The sequence below is a fragment of the Anopheles merus genome, unplaced genomic scaffold (genome assembly GCF_017562075.2).
Source record: "Anopheles merus strain MAF unplaced genomic scaffold, AmerM5.1 LNR4000837, whole genome shotgun sequence".
NCBI lineage: Eukaryota > Metazoa > Arthropoda > Insecta > Diptera > Culicidae > Anopheles > Anopheles merus.
In genome coordinates, this window is record NW_024428417.1 from 2,052 (window position 1) to 18,208 (window position 16,157).

Genomic DNA, 16,157 nt, shown 5'->3' on the forward strand with positions numbered 1-16,157 from the left:
TCGTCTCCCACCCATTCACTTGTGTAGTGTCACCAGTTGACACGGCTTGTCTGATAGTGGAGTCACCCAGAATTCCAGTAGGGCGTGCTGCTGTGCTCACTCATTCATTATGAGTGCGCGATACTATCAATTACTGGCGATGATAATAATAGCCCCACACCTCACTGTTATCGCTTTTCACACGCGTTGAAGGGAAGGAGATTTTGATTTGCATTACAACCTGTCCTGTACATGCGAATCAGGCAACCGCTGATAGTAGATTATTTGTGGAGTGATTTGTTTATGGCACATTGACTGATTAATTAATTCCTTTCGTCCTGTTTCTCCTGCTCCCAACAGTTACTCAACAGCAGCAGCAGGAGCAGCAGCAGCAGCAAAAGCTCCAAGCTGTCGTCGTCCACCTCCAGCACCACGACGAAGCATGTGGAGAAGAGTTCCTCCTCCACGCAGCGTATGTCATCCCTAACGTCGTCCTCCTCCTCTAGCAGCACAACGTCGGCGGCCGCCGTCAAGCAGGGCCTGGGCGAGATGCAAAACTCCATCGCCGAGATGAAAACATGATGGGTCATAGCACCAGCAGCAGCAGCACATCCCAGAATCTATCGACTACGACGTCGACCTCGTCCATTAAATCTTCCGCCCTTTCGAACCATCGCAAGATGTCGTCCAAAATCAACGATATCAAGTCAAGGTAACGAATGCACTCGCCTCAGTAGAAGAAGAGCCAAATCCTAAGCTAATTCATTCACTTTCCCCCACTTTCAGGCTCCGCTCCTCGATGGACAGTCTGGACGATCCTCAGGGAGCCGATCCGCTGGTAACGTTTCCCGACTCCGAAACCGATGACGATCACCTCTCCGGCATGGCCTCGTCACTGAAGCCGCTCGGTGCGAATGGTGGGGCCAGCGGCAGCATCCTCGTCCCGAACGGTACCAATCACCACCATCAGGCCCTGATGAACGGGTGCGCCGCCGCCGGCACGACCGTCGATACGGTCAAGTTCGAGCAGAAGAAAATGACGTCCGAGTCGAAGACGAAGGTAACGACGGACGGGTTCAGCAGCGAGCAGGCCACTATCAACTCGGCCGAATCGAAGAAGCTGCAGGCGGGCGACCTGCAGTACCAGGAGCAGGCCGCCCTCGCCGCCACGAGCAGCCGGATGGAGGTGGACGGTGTAACCGCGGAGGAGAAGGGTGCAATACTGAAGGTAGGTGCACGGGAGCTACTAGCACATCAAGCGAAACATGATAGCGTCCGGCCACGACGGGAACACATCAACGGGGCCGTGATTTATGACCGCGCGCGAGCGGAACTTTGTCGGTCAGTTGCGATAATCAAGGTTCCTCGAAGGAGAGAGTTGCTTCCCGGCTGGGGTGAATCAGCACACTTACACACCCCCTTGCCAAAATGTGCTCTTATTGTGCTTTGCAGCGTATGTGTGTGTGTGTGATACTCGATGAGTCATCAGCCTTTTTTTTTGCATCGATCCTTTCCTAATAAAGCGAAACTGCGAACGAAGGTCGTTTTTAGTACAATTTTAGTACAGAAGCTCTTTGGCACGCTTGCTCTTTGCTTTTGGCCGATGCAGGTGGCTAGTGTGCTGGGTAGGTCATTTTCTGTTCGGCTGCACGTACTGATTTGTTGTGACCAGCTACACAGGCTTGTCAATGTCAACCAGACGGCAAACCAATCCAGGACATGCGCATTTCCCTGCTCGAGGCTCCGCTTGCTTGCCAACGCTCGCGTTGGGCGCGTTTGTACGAGCGATTAGTAGTGTTCGGGTGCCCTTTGCAGAAGGATGTAGTGTGCACAGTGGCAGTTAATCCTTCAATCCAGTGCAAGGACACGAGTTCGCAGACCTTTTGCCTCTTTGTGTGAGTTTGTGCATACCATTTTTCAGCGTGACAGTGCAGCGACAGTGAAGGAATGTGAGCTGTGTCGGTCTGTGTTGTTGCGCCTTATCTCTATCGCCTCCCGTCACGGCTGGCATATGTGCTTAGGGATGTTTGTGACACGTTACGTAATTCGCATCGGTTTGCTAAACCCATCTAAAGCGCATTGGTGCAACGGGGGGAAAACAACCGCCGCGGTAGTGTGCTAATCAGTCGGCCGTATTGGGCGACGGTGGGCGTATTGAACCATCGCACTAGCATCACGGTACGTACAAACAACAAACAAGTGTTTGTCCCGTTTCTTCGACTAGTTAAGACTAGTTGCACATTCGTTGCTGTATCGATTTTCCTTTCCAAGCGACCTGACGGCTGCGGATGTTTCCCTGCCATGGCTGGCTGGTTCGTGCCGGAATGTATGCACGGGGTTCCGTGTTTTCACTCATCACTCATCAATAAAGGGGTACGGTTTTCGTGTGTTTTCGTGTGCGCACTTTTGGGTTGAAGTGAATTTTACTTTGGCAAACCAACATGCCACGTGTGACCTTCATGGAGTAGCGTGTCCGAAACGTGTCATAAAGAAATATGATTTTAGTACTGCCAACTACTTTGTCCGTTCGTTCTGTGGGAGTTAGTGTGAAGTCTCTCTCTCTCGAGGGAGAGGGTGGGAAACGTTTTGTTTTGTGATAATTGGTTAGAGGTGGGACTGAGCTGGTTAGGTCCTTTGTGACATTCAAGAGGGCTAACAGAAGTGAATAACAAATCAATATGGAATATTGAAAGGACACAAAGGTCGTACCAGTGCACATGCCCTTAACAAGGGAATCTACACTCGGTATTTGGTGATTTTGCTTCAAATATTAGACAAGAAGATAATCCATATGGAAGTGTAAGCTAATTGTAAGCTCCTTCAATTCACGTCCTGAAAATCCTTTTCTACGGAGTGTTGTGGAAACAGTTTAATTGTTGTTAATTTTGCCAACAAGTTGTAAGAAGTCTGCTTAAATGCATACCTTGTCTTATGTTCTTGTCGATTTAGTTTACAGCTTCGTTTGTGCAGTGCCGTATCTCGTAACTTCATGCCAAACTCGTCGCTGTCCCGATGATTGACAGCGAACAATCCTTGGTTTTCTATACCATCGAAGAGGCGTCTGTTGTACCTAACAGCTCCAATTTGGCATCCAAACATTGAGCAGGATTTTTCTAAATGTTTGAAAATATGATAAATTAGAGAACTTTGTGACATTTCAATGATGTTTTGGGCATCATTTTGTACATAAAAGTAATCAAATGCTTAACAAATCCTATAAAACAGTTGTGCTTTTCAGGCAATTGAGAAAGTCTAGGCATATTTGTCTCGGAGGACGAAAACACGATAACTCGGGTCTTTGGAGGACGATAAATCGATCTAATTAAACCGTATTCAAACATTTGGATATACACGGTGAATTCTTGGTGACAAGTTAACGCATTGAGCTGTAATTTTGTTATATTTGTGTATCTTTTGTATGAGACCTGAACCATATTTGCTTGACAAGTTGTGAAACTCATAAAATTTTAGTTTTAAGAACATACTGACTGTATATCTATCTTCTCCCCTTCTATCTTATGGAGGAACGCTTCCTGTTTCAGTTCCTCCGGCTGGAACACGTACGGACAATACTTCGCACAACTTCTTGAAAGTTATTTATGTCCAGTCAGCTCCAGCCCAACCATTCGCCATAGCTTGCGTGTACTCTCGAGCACGCATCAAACCCGGTTGCAATCTGCGCCCGCTGCTTCCCTCATCCCCCCCCCCCCCACAACCACAATGATGCATGATCGTCCATGGACCGGCTTTTGATCGTACCGGCGCGTGACGTACGTCGGGGCGTGATCCAAACACCAAAACGCGCATTTATGATCGCGGATCGATTAAAACCGAGCGCGCGCACCCCCAAAACCGGCAGCGGTTGATGATCGTCCGATATTTCTAACCCCCACCGCCCCGCAATGCCTGATTTATGTCACAGACGTCAATCGACAGTTCTGCCGGGGGGGGGGGGGGGAGTAAGGGGTGTGAAAAAAGGGCAGATGAACCTAATAAAATGCTGCCCCCTCCCCCCACGTCCACTGTAAACCACCGCCAGTGTTTACAACACGAAAACCCGCACACGAACGGCATTTGGCGTCGTTGCGCGAATTTAGTTTTTCGCGGAAAATCCACACACACACAAACACAGCGACGAACGTCCGTGTTTGCGTGAACGGACCGTGGGGATCCGATTTTCCCTGTGTGTATGCGCTCGTGCGCTCTTGTTGTTGGTAACGTAGTGGTGGTAGAGCGCCGTCAGCCCTTGCTCGATTTGTTCCTGCGCCTTCCTAATTCAGCGCGATCATCCAACGCGACCAGTCGTCAGTCGGCGAGCGGACAAACGACCGAACGATCCACGGCGACGAGCGCGCGCGTGCTGTGGCCCTCACTCGGCGAGCAGTTCTCGAAACGAAACGAACGGGCGTAACGACGCAAGCAGAGAGCAATACGGCAAAGTAAAGAAACGAAACGAAACGAACCAACTTTTTTTTTTCGCGTAAAGTTCTGGTGCGTTCCTGGCCCGCCACGGAGACTTTGATCGATTTGGATCGGCAGCTCCAATCGGTGTGTGATTCCAATATCGACAATCTAGTGAGCGCGGAACTACGGGAGAGGATAGTTTCTTTCTTTTATGAATGAAATTTCCACCCTCCCAAACCGCACAGCACAGTGAGACCCTTGGCGTATTCGCAATAGTGTGTGTGCGTGTGTGTGCTCGCGTGTTGTGTAACACTCTTACCCTCGTTAGTGCATGCGAAATCGGCGATCGAAAACGAGCGAACGAACGATCGATCAAATAAGTAATCGAATCGAAACCAACACAAACCACCGCCGTGCAACAATGTGCAACCAGGCACCGTGGCCCGTCCGGAAGGGTATCTTCCGCTCGACCGGCCAATCCGACTTTGTGCCGAACCGGACGCCCAGCCCGATCGTGGAGTTCCCACTGTCACCGCCGCCGCCGAGCCAGCCGGGATCTTCGCCTTCCCCGCTGGGGCCGAACATGGCCAGCAATCAGGGGAGCAGCAGCAACAGCAGCAAATCCGGCAGTCCGGTCCATTCGCACCGGAACGGCATTCAGCTGAACGTGGCCAGCCCGCACTGCAGCAGCCCGCGCGTCACGATCGTCGAAAGCCCGCTCGGCAGTCCGGCCGGTAGCGTGCGGACGACGTTCGAAATTCCGATCGAAAGCGTTGCCCAGGTGAGACCATGTCCGTGTCGCGCCCTCGGTACGTGCAGGAGAGGTGAGCGGGGAGCGGGCACGCGGGCGCAGTCCCGCGTACGTCCTTGACCGTCGGTAAACAATGGGCGAGTTTCGGAAATAGAAAACCCCGAAATGGATGGACGCGCGTCCACAAATAGAACATTCTATACTACTGCCATTATTAACCTCGGTCTCGGCGTGGCGTAAAATGGAGCGCCTCCCGGTTCCATTGCCGGGTGCTGTCGGGTGTGGGTAAGGGGGCGGCTGGTAATAGAACAACGTGTGTGTGCGTGCGTGCGTGTGTGTGTTTTAGTTTCACTTTGCCCGCCAACATCACCACCACCACCGGTGACAGTATTAGCACCCGCGCACCTATGCAAATGTCTGAAACACGCGCGCGCGTCTGTGTACTAAAAATAGTGCCACATGAACAAAGTAAACGAACGAAGAAAAGGCACAAAAAAATAAAACACCACCAACGACCTACCTTCAGGTGACGTGGTGGTGGTGTTGCTGTCTATCTGTGTGGTTCTGTCCCCACTGAAAAAGAATTCTACATCCAAAAAAACCTAACAAATGCACCAACAACGCATTTCAGTTTCTCGCTTTGAAACAGCTTTGAACAACGTGTCGTACACTGCTCCATCGAAAAATTCCAACCATCCCGCAACTCGTAAAAAAGCCGCTATGACGTTAGTTGGTTGATCGATTGAAGCTATTTACCGGGGCGTTTTTGGCTGTGGGGGTTGGTTTTGAGAAATGTTTACACACACATACACACATTGGCAGCTCTATTGACTTTGTTGGATGTTGGAGAAGCGATCGAGATGCGATCGTGCGTTGTGTGATCTGGGATCTGGAATTTGCCGGTATGAGGGGCATAAGTTATGGGGGTTTTAGGCACCTGTTGGATGGAATTGATCTTAATGTGGATTCTGGCTGTCTTCAGACGGACCTGAAATGCTTTGACATTAACCAGAACCTATCAAAGGGTTTACGCAGTGATTGGAGCGTATCGCATTCGGAAGTCTATATCCCAGGATACACAGCACAGTACATACCGAAGATATCAGTAGCAATGGGAATCTCCTCTGTATGCGTATCTCATGTTTTTAGACCAAAAATTGCAATGATCTATCAGAACCTTTAACTCTCTTTCGTCAGTTCTGAGTATCACACACTAAAGGATGACTATCTCAACGTTAGTTTGTTCACAGCAGTGTCTGCTGGTTCGTACAGTTTCGTCACACGACGTTATCTGTCCAATTGAACACTACATACTGCTGTAAAGTTACATGTACAACCAGTCTAATTAAAGGCCCTCAGATGTGTTAATGTCCGCGTGTTATCGCTACTGGAAATCAACGAAGCGCGGGGTTTCAAGTACTGTACGGCACTTCCTGAAACGCAACTCTTCCACCACGTCACGTGTAACGGTGTAGCAATTTTGATAGCCTGTTTTATCTAGTTTTGGATAGAGTGGATTTTGGTGCACAATCTGTTTGTATCGAGCAGAAGACTAACGATGTTTTGATTATCTGCCGAATGATTACGATATATATGTATAAAAGGGGGATAGCTCGTGTCAGAACGTGTGAGCGGTGAGTGAGGTACTTTAGAACGCAGTGTTGTGTGGGCGCCACGCTACCATTAGCGACGCAAAAAGCTTACCAACACTTTACTGATACGAGCAGACTCTCTGCACTCTCTGCACTCTCTGCACTCTCTACTCTTACTCTCTTCGAGCTACATTCATATAGATAAGCTTATCTGATTGTAACGCTCTTTCACAACGTGTATTCTCTGCTCACCTCTTCAACAGGAAGCCCGGTCGTTAAAAATGGGAGACTTTCAGCAGGCAGAGGCAAACAACATTGCAGCTCACAGTCGGAAAGTACACAGTGACCACTTTAGGTAACGGTTGTGTTTCACTCCCCCCCTGTTTGGTTTTTATACTAAATTCTTTTCATTTTTTAACTTGCAGTGCGGAAAACAAAGCAATCTCGCAGGCCCAGCAAAAGCAGACAGTGTCCGCGAGCGGCATCTTCAACCAGGAAAAGCACGTCTCCTCCACGACCCAGTCCACCTTTACGATGTCGAACACGAGCACGATCAGCTCGTCCTCGCAGATGAGCACACTGTCGTCCTCGTCGTCGGCCGCCCTCGGCGACGACTTCCCCTCGTTCGAGGACTTTGAGCGGTTGGGAAACACGCCCGAGGAGATCGACAGCACGATCATGAAGTACTCGAAGCATCTGGCCAACTATGTGCAGAATCTGCAGCAGACGGAGCAGCTGAAGAAGGCACCGACGCTGCTAAATCACATGAACGAGATCATTCGGCGGGCGTGGGCTGTCCCAACGCACGGCCACGAGCTCGGTGCCAGTCTGTGCGATACGCTGCGCAATACGGGCGGGTTGGACATACTGATGCGCAACTGTGTGGATAACGATTCGGAGGTGCAGTTCTCGTCCGCCCGGTTGCTGGAGCAGTGCCTGACGACCGAAAACCGAACGCACGTGGTGAAGAACGGGCTGGACAAGGTGGTGAATGTGGCGTGCGTCTGCACGCGCAACAATGCGACGGATCATTCGCGCGTCGGCACCGGCATACTGGAGCATCTGTTCAAGCACAGCGAGGACACGTGCTCGAACGTGATCCGGCTCGGCGGGCTGGATGCGGTGCTGTTCGAGTGCCGTAAGAACGATGTGGAAACGCTGCGACACTGTGCCGGTGCGTTGGCCAACCTGTCGCTGTACGGTGGGTCGGAGAACCAGGAAGCGATGATCAATCGGAAGGTTCCGTCGTGGCTGTTCCCGCTCGCTTTCCACAACGACGAAAACATCAAGTACTACGCCTGTCTGGCGATCGTGGTGCTGGTCGCAAACAAGGAAATAGAGGCGGAGGTGATCAAATCCGGCACGCTCAATCTCGTGGAGCCGTTCGTGACGACGCACAACCCGTCGGAGTTTGCCAAATCGAATCTGGCGCACGCCCACGGGCAGAGCAAGCACTGGCTGCAGCGGCTGGTGCCGGTGCTGAGCTCGAAGCGCGAGGAGGCGCGCAACCTGGCCGCGTTCCATTTCTGCATGGAGGCGGGCATCAAGAAGGAGCAGGGCAATACGAACATCTTCAAGGAGATCGGAGCGATCGAGCCGCTGATCCGGGTGGCCAGCTCGCCGAACGCGATCGCTTCCAAGTTTGCGGCCCAAGCGCTGCGGCTGATCGGGGAGGAAGTGCCGCACAAGCTGTCCCAGCAGGTGCCGCTCTGGTCGACGGAGGACGTGCGCGAGTGGGTGAAGCAGATCGGGTTCGGCGAGTACGAGCAGAGCTTCTACGACTCGAAGGTGGACGGGGATCTGCTGCTGCAGATGCAGGACCACAACCTGTGCGACGACATCGGGATGAAGAACGGAATTCTGCGGATACGGTTTCTGCGCGAGCTGCAGAATCTGAAGAAGATGGCGGACTACAGTTCGCGCGACACGGACGGGCTGCACGCGTTCCTGAGCCGCATCGGGCCGGAGTACACGATCTACACGTACACGATGCTGAACGCGGGCGTGGACATTGAGTCGCTGCGGACGCTGGACGAGGATCAGCTGACGGCGACGTGCGGCATTACCAATGCGATCCATCGGTCGCGCATTCTGCAGGTGATTAAGCTGAACGAGTCGATCCCGTCGTTCCGGTCGGAGCAGAGTGCGGAGAAGAATCTGGACGTGTTTGTGAGCTACCGGCGCAGCAATGGGTCGCAGCTGGCGAGCCTGCTGAAGGTGCACCTGGAGCTGCGCGGATTTTCGGTGTTCATCGACGTGGAGCGGCTGGAGGCGGGCAAGTTTGATAACAATCTGCTGCAGAGCATTCGGCATGCGCGCCACTTTCTGCTGGTGCTGACACCGGATGCGCTGAACCGGTGCATCGATGATGTCGATTGCAAGGATTGGGTACATCGGGTGAGTGCTGGAAGAATCTGCTTACTGCGCGGCCTCAAAAAACTAATGACGTTCCCCGTGCTATCTTTTAGGAAATTGTCGCCGCACTCAACTCCGAATGTAACATCATTCCCATCATCGACAACTTCCAGTGGCCCGAGCCGGAAAAGCTGCCCGAGGATATGCGCGGCGTCTGCCACTTTAACGGCATACGCTGGATCCACGACTATCAGGACGCCTGTGTGGACAAAGTGGAAAGGTGAGGGACTTACAGCTAATGAGGCTTACCGGAACTGCATGCCTCCTGTGTGTGCACACGCTAGTCTTTAGTACAGCACAAGAAGCTAGTATGTTGAGGGCTCTTTTGTTCTGTGTTTGTTGGTAGTTCCTGTTGGAAAGTTCGTCCCATGTCCCTTAACTCCATGCACGTACCACGTTATTAGGAAGTTTTGTTATTTGTATTCTGTTCTCCTCCCCCCCTCTCCCCACTACTGCGCACATATCACTTTGTACACCTTCTGCACCTCGATTGGTTGACTAAAACTGTTGCATGCTTTAAAATGTCCGTCCATTTTTCCGTCCTGCTAACCCTTCATTCAGTCTCTCTGGTCCCTGTCCTGCTGGTAGATTGCAATTAATAGTAGTATTTGTAGCGGTACTAGTAACACTCTCCAGTGTTTCTCACCACACCAGCCATGTATCTCTTCTCATTTCGGCGTCATTCTGTTGTTTCTTCCCTGTTTCTGCAGGTATCTTAGAAATTCCATTAACCATAACAAACGCTCAAACTCTACGCATAAAGCTAGCTAAAAAGCCTTACCGCAGCAAGAGACAGAGATAGAGTGTGTGTGTATAGTGTGCGAATGTGCGTGATAGTGATGGTAGGCGAGAATGAAAAATAGGTGCTTTGCGAGACTTGATCGAGACCCGAAACGTGGAACGACATAACCTGCGCCTGCCTGTCTGTCTGTGGAGTGCTGCTGTTTGTTTTTGCTTGCTCGCACACGTGTATCACTCATGCGTATGTGTACTGCCTGCCGACGCCTAAACGCAAATTTGATCTCAGCTAATTAAGCAACTCAGCACAAACGGGAACGGGAAGAGGCTCTCTACAAAAACTCGCCAGCTCTCATCAGTGTGCTTTTTCGTTTCTGCTCAACGGTGGCGGTGTGATAGTAGGACATGTTGCGTGTGCGTGTGGGTAAAGGGTGGACATATCTGTTATGCTTGTTTTGTTTGTGGTCTGCTGGGGATTCTGGGAGTGTGGCGATGTGTCCTAACTGAAACTAAATGTGTTGGAGTGCCTGTTGCGTGTGCTAAAAAACAAAGGGGGAATCCGTGTTTGGGGCGGAGGTGAATGTGCATGGAATGGTGTGGAACATTGGGGGAACGGACCCACACAAACAGACATACAAAGGCACACAGAGACAACCGTAAGGAAACAACTCGACACGAGGTGAGCCTGCTCTGGCATGTACTTCAGTTTTGTTTTGTTCATTAACAACTTCATTCGCGGTGAGGTGTTTTGTCCCTCACCCCCAACACAGAGTCTTTGCCAAGACTTTTGGAGTTTTGTTACACCCATTCTAAACCTCTTTTGTTATTTGAATTCATCTCTTAATTTACTTATGTATTTTTTTGGTTCAAATTTCATCTTAATACTTTCAATGCTCTTTATACTAATCGAACGCTTTGTGGTCTTGCAGGTTCATGCGAGCGGAAATGAATGGTCGCGGAGGATGCGGACTGCTGGACCATGGCAGCCGGCTGCTCAGCCGCCAGCCGGGCGATGCGACGCCCACGTCCGCCATCTACCAGCGCATGCACAGCAACGATTCCGGCAAGAGCAGCGACAAGGAGAACAGCCGTAACCTCGAATGACTAGATGCCCCTTCGGTTGCCCACCATCCGGGGCCGGGTGCGGCGGGCGGCGGTTCCACCGGCTCGCTGAGCGGCCCCGGTACGAGTGCGCCCGCCCCGACCGCCCCGCACCATCCACCGCGGTCGTATTCCTCGCAGCTGGCGCAGCTCTACCGCAAGTCAGCCAGCCCGGCCCGCCAAGGCCCTACCGGGGGCAGTGGTGGACGCGGTGCCGCCCGGTACGCCACCAAACCGGCCCGCGGAGTGCCCGGTGGGATGAATTCGCTTCCCCGCCCGCTGCACCACACAGCGCGACCGTCCACTGCCGAGCTGCGGCGCAGTTCGGCGGCCGGGTTGAACGTGGTGTCCCAGCGGCCACCGCTGCCGCCGAGGATTGAGCTGCGCAGCCACAGCTACGATGGGCTGCTGGACGATACGGCTCGGTTGCAGCGTGGCAAGGCCGGGTGCCGGGAGGGAACGGAGGGTGCGGGGGTGAAGAAAGCAACCGAAGGGAATGATGAGGATCGAGTGGATGGACGCCGGGAGACGCCGATCGCCGAGGACCAGCAGGATCAGGAGGAACCGATTAAAGTGGCGTCCCAGATCAGAAGCTGTTTGCGGAGCCGGCCAGCGGAGGAGGAGGAGGAGGAGTGGGCAGCTCGGCCGGTTCGGAGTCGTCGTCGATCAAGAGCAAAAACCGGCGCTCGCGCAGTATGGACGATCTGTTCGACGACGAGCAAGCGGCCGGGCCGGATTGTAACTTCCTCGACAGTACGCAAAGCATGGAGACGCTGCTGGAGCCGGTTTCTGCGGACAAACAGCCCGATACACCGCCGCCCGTCGCCTGTTCGATGGGTGGCAACATCTGCCTAAACCGACGGTTTGTACCGCCGGAGGAGGTGGAGCAGCCAGTGGCATCGGAGCTGTCCCGCCCAACATCACAGGAGCAGCTGTGCGAGAAGGAACGATCACGGTGGACAGCACGCCCCGGTTTCAGGGCGGTCCACCGGGCCCATCACCCAGGGACGACGATGGGACGCCGGAACTGCCGGACGAGGAGGACGTCCAGTCGACGCACTCCTCCGTCACGTCGTCCGCATCGGGCGGGCCGAAGAAGGCGCCCAAACCGCTGATCAATCGCTACGTCAAGAAGGTGAAATCTTTCATGAAGATGTAGCCGAGATCATCGCACTCGAATAAGTAGTTGTTAAGGAGGTGGTAGGAGGGTGCTGCGGCACGGCAGGCAAAGCCAGGCCATTCTTTTTGTGATCCTTGTTGCGAACCGAACGTGTGTCACATGGGCACAGCAAAAAAAAAAAACCCCGACGAGAAAACAAAAACCGATACAACCGACAAGCGCAACCTTCTCCACACTGCGCCCGATGGTTGCGCGATTCTCCACTTACGTACGGTTGCGTGTGTTACACGTTAATTTTTGCTTTTAAATAGAGTTTGACTAAGCGATGGCAGGGATGGGTGGCGTTAGTGTTAGGCCATAGGAGTTTTTGTTTTTAATATTTAAAAAAAAGTTAGTTTTTCCCTTTTTTTCCTCTTTTTAAACACACCGCTCGACAATCATCGCAAACGATGGCGATGAGATAGTTTGGGAGGAGGGTTTTACAAACTGTTCCATTAAGCTAGCAAGGATAAGAAGACACTACAAGAAGCATACACAGAAAACATATTTACCCCTTAGCGCTTAATACTACTGTCCTTCGATCGATGTATTTTTTGTCGTGCTAATTTAATATTACCAATCGTACCACAACAACTGCTGCTATTACTACTTCTTTTACTACATCTATTACTACTACTACTACTACTACTTACATCATTGTGATTAGTTTCGCGCATACCGCCCGCTGTTGTCTGCGTGCGGGAATGCTGGAACGTTGTAAAATATATTATTTAGACATATAATGGTGAGGGTGCGAAGGAGGGAGGAGAAGAGTACCTCTCCTTCCGCCACCGTGACCCCCCCGGTACCGTCAAAGTATCTAGCTAGGCGATAGAACCCGGTACGGTAGTAGTATTTACCGATTGGATGTTAATAATTCTTTCCCGAGTATGTAAATATGCGCTAACTATTTCTCTCTCTCTCCCATTCTCAATCACTTTCGCATACGCAATGCCGTCGTTTGATGCTACTTCTTTGCGCGATTGGGCGCGCAAAACGCTAAGCAATTGATACATTTGACCGTGTGGGACCGTGTATGTTGCTGTTGTATGATGTGAACCGTTTAAACCTCTTACTAGCTGTAGCTCTAGAGCTCTAGAGCAGTGCAGGGCTGTGGTGGAATTTGAATAGTAGTTGCGGAGAGGCGCAGTTGGTACAGTGCGACCATGCGTCCATACTAAGAAGAAGAAAAAAAAACAAAGTGCTTTAAAAACTGTGAAACCTCGGTGTAACCTTGAGATGATTTAGGGAGAAAAAGAAAACACACAACAATAATAACAAAAAATACATAAGATACACACACACACACGCAAACAATTGTATGTTTTTAATGATATCAATAAAGCGAAAAACCACACTCACAGCTAAGATGCTAACATGGGGGTGCGCGTTTTTTAGAACAGCGTACGAGAATGATGAGAAACTGTACGGTTAGAATGTGTTTTTAAGCTAAAAAGATGCAAGGCGTCATCCATCAAGTACGTAACCCTCCTCCCCTAGTGAAAAGGCCGGGGGACATTGTCCATAATTGCTCCTGTAATTCGATTTTCACTAGCGCATCTGGCGGCGGCTCACCGAAGCATTTTGCCAAACAATTTGGATCTGCTTCAGAAAATATGTTATTTTTCTATGTTTTTTACTTACTTATGAACTGGAAAAGTTTTGTAATTGATAGATAAATATGTTATGCAAGTATTTTCGTAGCCATTTTCGCATCAAAAAACCGGTGAAAGCATTACTTAATTTTGAGATCCGGCACGACCATTCCCTCGATGGCCAAAAAAAAAAGCTTTCGCTTGCCGCCGCCAGATGTGCTAGTGAAAATCGAAATTACACTAGCGAGTACGAACCATGTCCCCCGGCTTTAAGGAAAAGTTGTCCCATGCAGCAGTCACATTCAAATAAGATTCTGATAATCAGATTCTACGTTCGTGGAAATTGCGTCATGACATCATCCATAAACAACGTAACGCTTATAGGAGAAGGATGTCACCATCATCGTGCAGGCCTTTCTCGTAGTATAAGTTAGGTTTAATAAGCTAATAAGAGAGATTAAGCTATAAATCTTCTCAAACTAGTGAATGCGTGGATGAATGAACACGATCGATTAGAAGGATCGATAGAACTTCCTCCTGATTTGGAGGATAACCTGTTACAAAACTTTGAAATTTAGTCCGCGCTAGTAGCATTTCGATTTGCATATCTTTCCAATTAAAACGAGATCAAATCGACGTTAATTCCTAACGTGACGATCTGCTTTCAGAATCGATCATGCACAGTTCCGACTTCCCTTTATTCTTCTTTCCCATTTGGGCCAGCACCACAACCATACAGAACAGCAGTTGGCTCTCACGGGGACGCGTAATTATCCAAAACCCGTTTGCTTACATCCTCTTACATCTTTCCTACAAAAACCCTTAAAGAAATACGAAGCAAATGTGCATTGGATAAACATAAACAATAAACAACAATATCACCAAAACAAACGCCATTCTCCCACCAGCGAGCGAACACTACTTCCTCCTCGCCAGCAAAAGTGCAGCGAGTGCAGCAATCCGTCACAGTGCAATCCATGCCCAGCAGACGCTGACGGTTGCCAGTTTGTGTCCGATACAGCCACACACGAAGCGGAAACAAATCCAACCGAACCAACCAACAGCAAAAAATGTTATAGTAGGCTCTGGAAAGGGTTCATTAACTTTATGGTCCCTCTGGACGATGATCCATAAACATAAACACACACACACAGGGCGTAACACATAAATCCAAGTGTGCTTTGCTGTGCAGTTTATTGCAGCAGCATTACTGATCTGATGCATTATTGTGTTCGGTCGATGCAACGCTCCCACGCAGCTTTTGCACTCGATGTTGTTTAATTTGTTTTTGTTTTTAAAGGGTAAATACACACACGCAGCACGAAAAAACCCCTCACATACATGTTCTAGTTTGCACCCTAAATGGCTCGTGCCAATGCAACTTGCCGTGGCTTGTTATTGTTAAGTGTTTATCTCTCGCCAAGTCCAGCCCACTGCGTTGTGTGGCCAAAAAGATAGGCAAACTTCGATAAGAGTAATTGGAGAACTTTGGAAGCTTTGGTTTTTGGGAACGAATCTTCTGTCCCTGCACTTCTGCTCAGAGACCACGGGGATATCATGTCCGAAGGCCCTGCCTGAGGATGCCTGGTACAGTTAAGCAAAATAAATACGTACAGTCGTTTTATTTTCTCAACAAACCCGCCCTCTGTCCCCTCCCTGCCGGGGCTCAATAAACAATGATTTGTTTTTCCGCGTCCTGTTTAGTGCCTGTCCCACTTGAGAAGAATTTGAAAGGGGAAGGTGGGAGCACAAAAAACACGCACACGACGATTTAGAATAATTTCTACGACCTTGCTTGCCTCTCTCTAGTTGGTTGTGTGTGTGTGTGTGCGTTTTTCCTCCATTGAACATGAAACATTATGCAATCGATTGCACGTGAGGAAGATCAGGGAGGGGATGGAGGGGCTATTTGGGGATGATGGTTTGAATGGAGATGTTGTGTGCAGGTTGTGTTTATGTGTGTTGCCCTTGGGCTGATTTGTTTGGTTGGGAAGAAGAGAGGGAGAGAGAGATACAGAGAAAGATCCACACAGGAATAGCTTGGGATAGGTAAGGATTCTAAGTCAGTAAGCGTTATGTGTACACTTGGTGGGTTCGTGGCTGGGTCAAACTGATGGGGTATTGTTTCGTTGAATAAGACTTGAAGGAGGAATTTAAAGAAGGAATTCATCAAATAAGGCTTACATAAAAAATCCCGTATCCCGGTCCTGGAACTGATCTTTCATCCACACCGGTCTTGAAACTATTTCTAAACGCATGCCGACTCATTGACTGACTCTATAGCGATTCTGAAGCTAATCCTTAACTCATACCGGTCCTAAAACTGTTCACAAACCCATATTTGCCATGGAACTGGAACATTTGTATGTAACGGATTGCGGTCCAATAGCGGCCCAGGATCCTGCAAAGTTCGAATTACTACG

The 16,157-nt window shown here is 50.2% G+C and overlaps 1 protein-coding gene and 1 pseudogene across 3 annotated transcripts; both read left to right on the forward strand.

Moving 5' to 3' along the window:
- Positions 1–535: 535 nt before the first annotated feature.
- LOC121603095 (NAD(+) hydrolase sarm1) lies at positions 536–10,985 on the forward strand. Of its 3 annotated transcripts, XR_006006593.1 has the most exons (7): positions 536–691; positions 766–1,207; positions 6,990–7,081; positions 7,152–9,123; positions 9,195–9,361; positions 9,852–10,558; positions 10,809–10,958. XR_006006593.1 is itself a non-coding variant. In XM_041931818.1 (6 exons), exons 1-6 carry the CDS (start codon positions 558–560, stop codon positions 10,981–10,983), a joined length of 2,982 nt encoding a protein of 993 aa, XP_041787752.1. In that variant the 5' UTR covers positions 536–557; the 3' UTR covers positions 10,984–10,985. The 3 variants fall into 3 exon arrangements, 2 of the variants coding, with proteins under 2 accessions (XP_041787752.1, XP_041787753.1); XM_041931818.1 differs by lacking the exon at positions 9,852–10,558 and having other exon boundaries at positions 10,809–10,985; XM_041931819.1 differs by lacking the exons at positions 536–691; positions 766–1,207; positions 9,852–10,558 and adding an exon at positions 4,257–5,164 and having other exon boundaries at positions 10,809–10,985.
- Positions 10,986–11,235: 250 nt separating this feature from the next.
- Positions 11,236–13,507, forward strand: LOC121603096 (annotated as a pseudogene).
- The last annotated feature ends 2,650 nt before the right edge of the window (positions 13,508–16,157 follow it).

Bases quoted from the DNA above. Each gene is read 5' to 3' on its own strand.
- LOC121603095 (XM_041931818.1), top strand. From the start codon at position 558: ATGATGGGTCATAGCACCAGCAGCAGCAGCACATCCCAGAATCTATCG. The intron at 9,124-9,194 runs GTGAGTGCTGGA...GCTATCTTTTAG, and splicing joins GCAAGGATTGGGTACATCGG to GAAATTGTCGCCGCACTCAA. The intron at 9,362-10,808 runs GTGAGGGACTTA...GTGGTCTTGCAG, and splicing joins TGTGTGGACAAAGTGGAAAG to GTTCATGCGAGCGGAAATGA.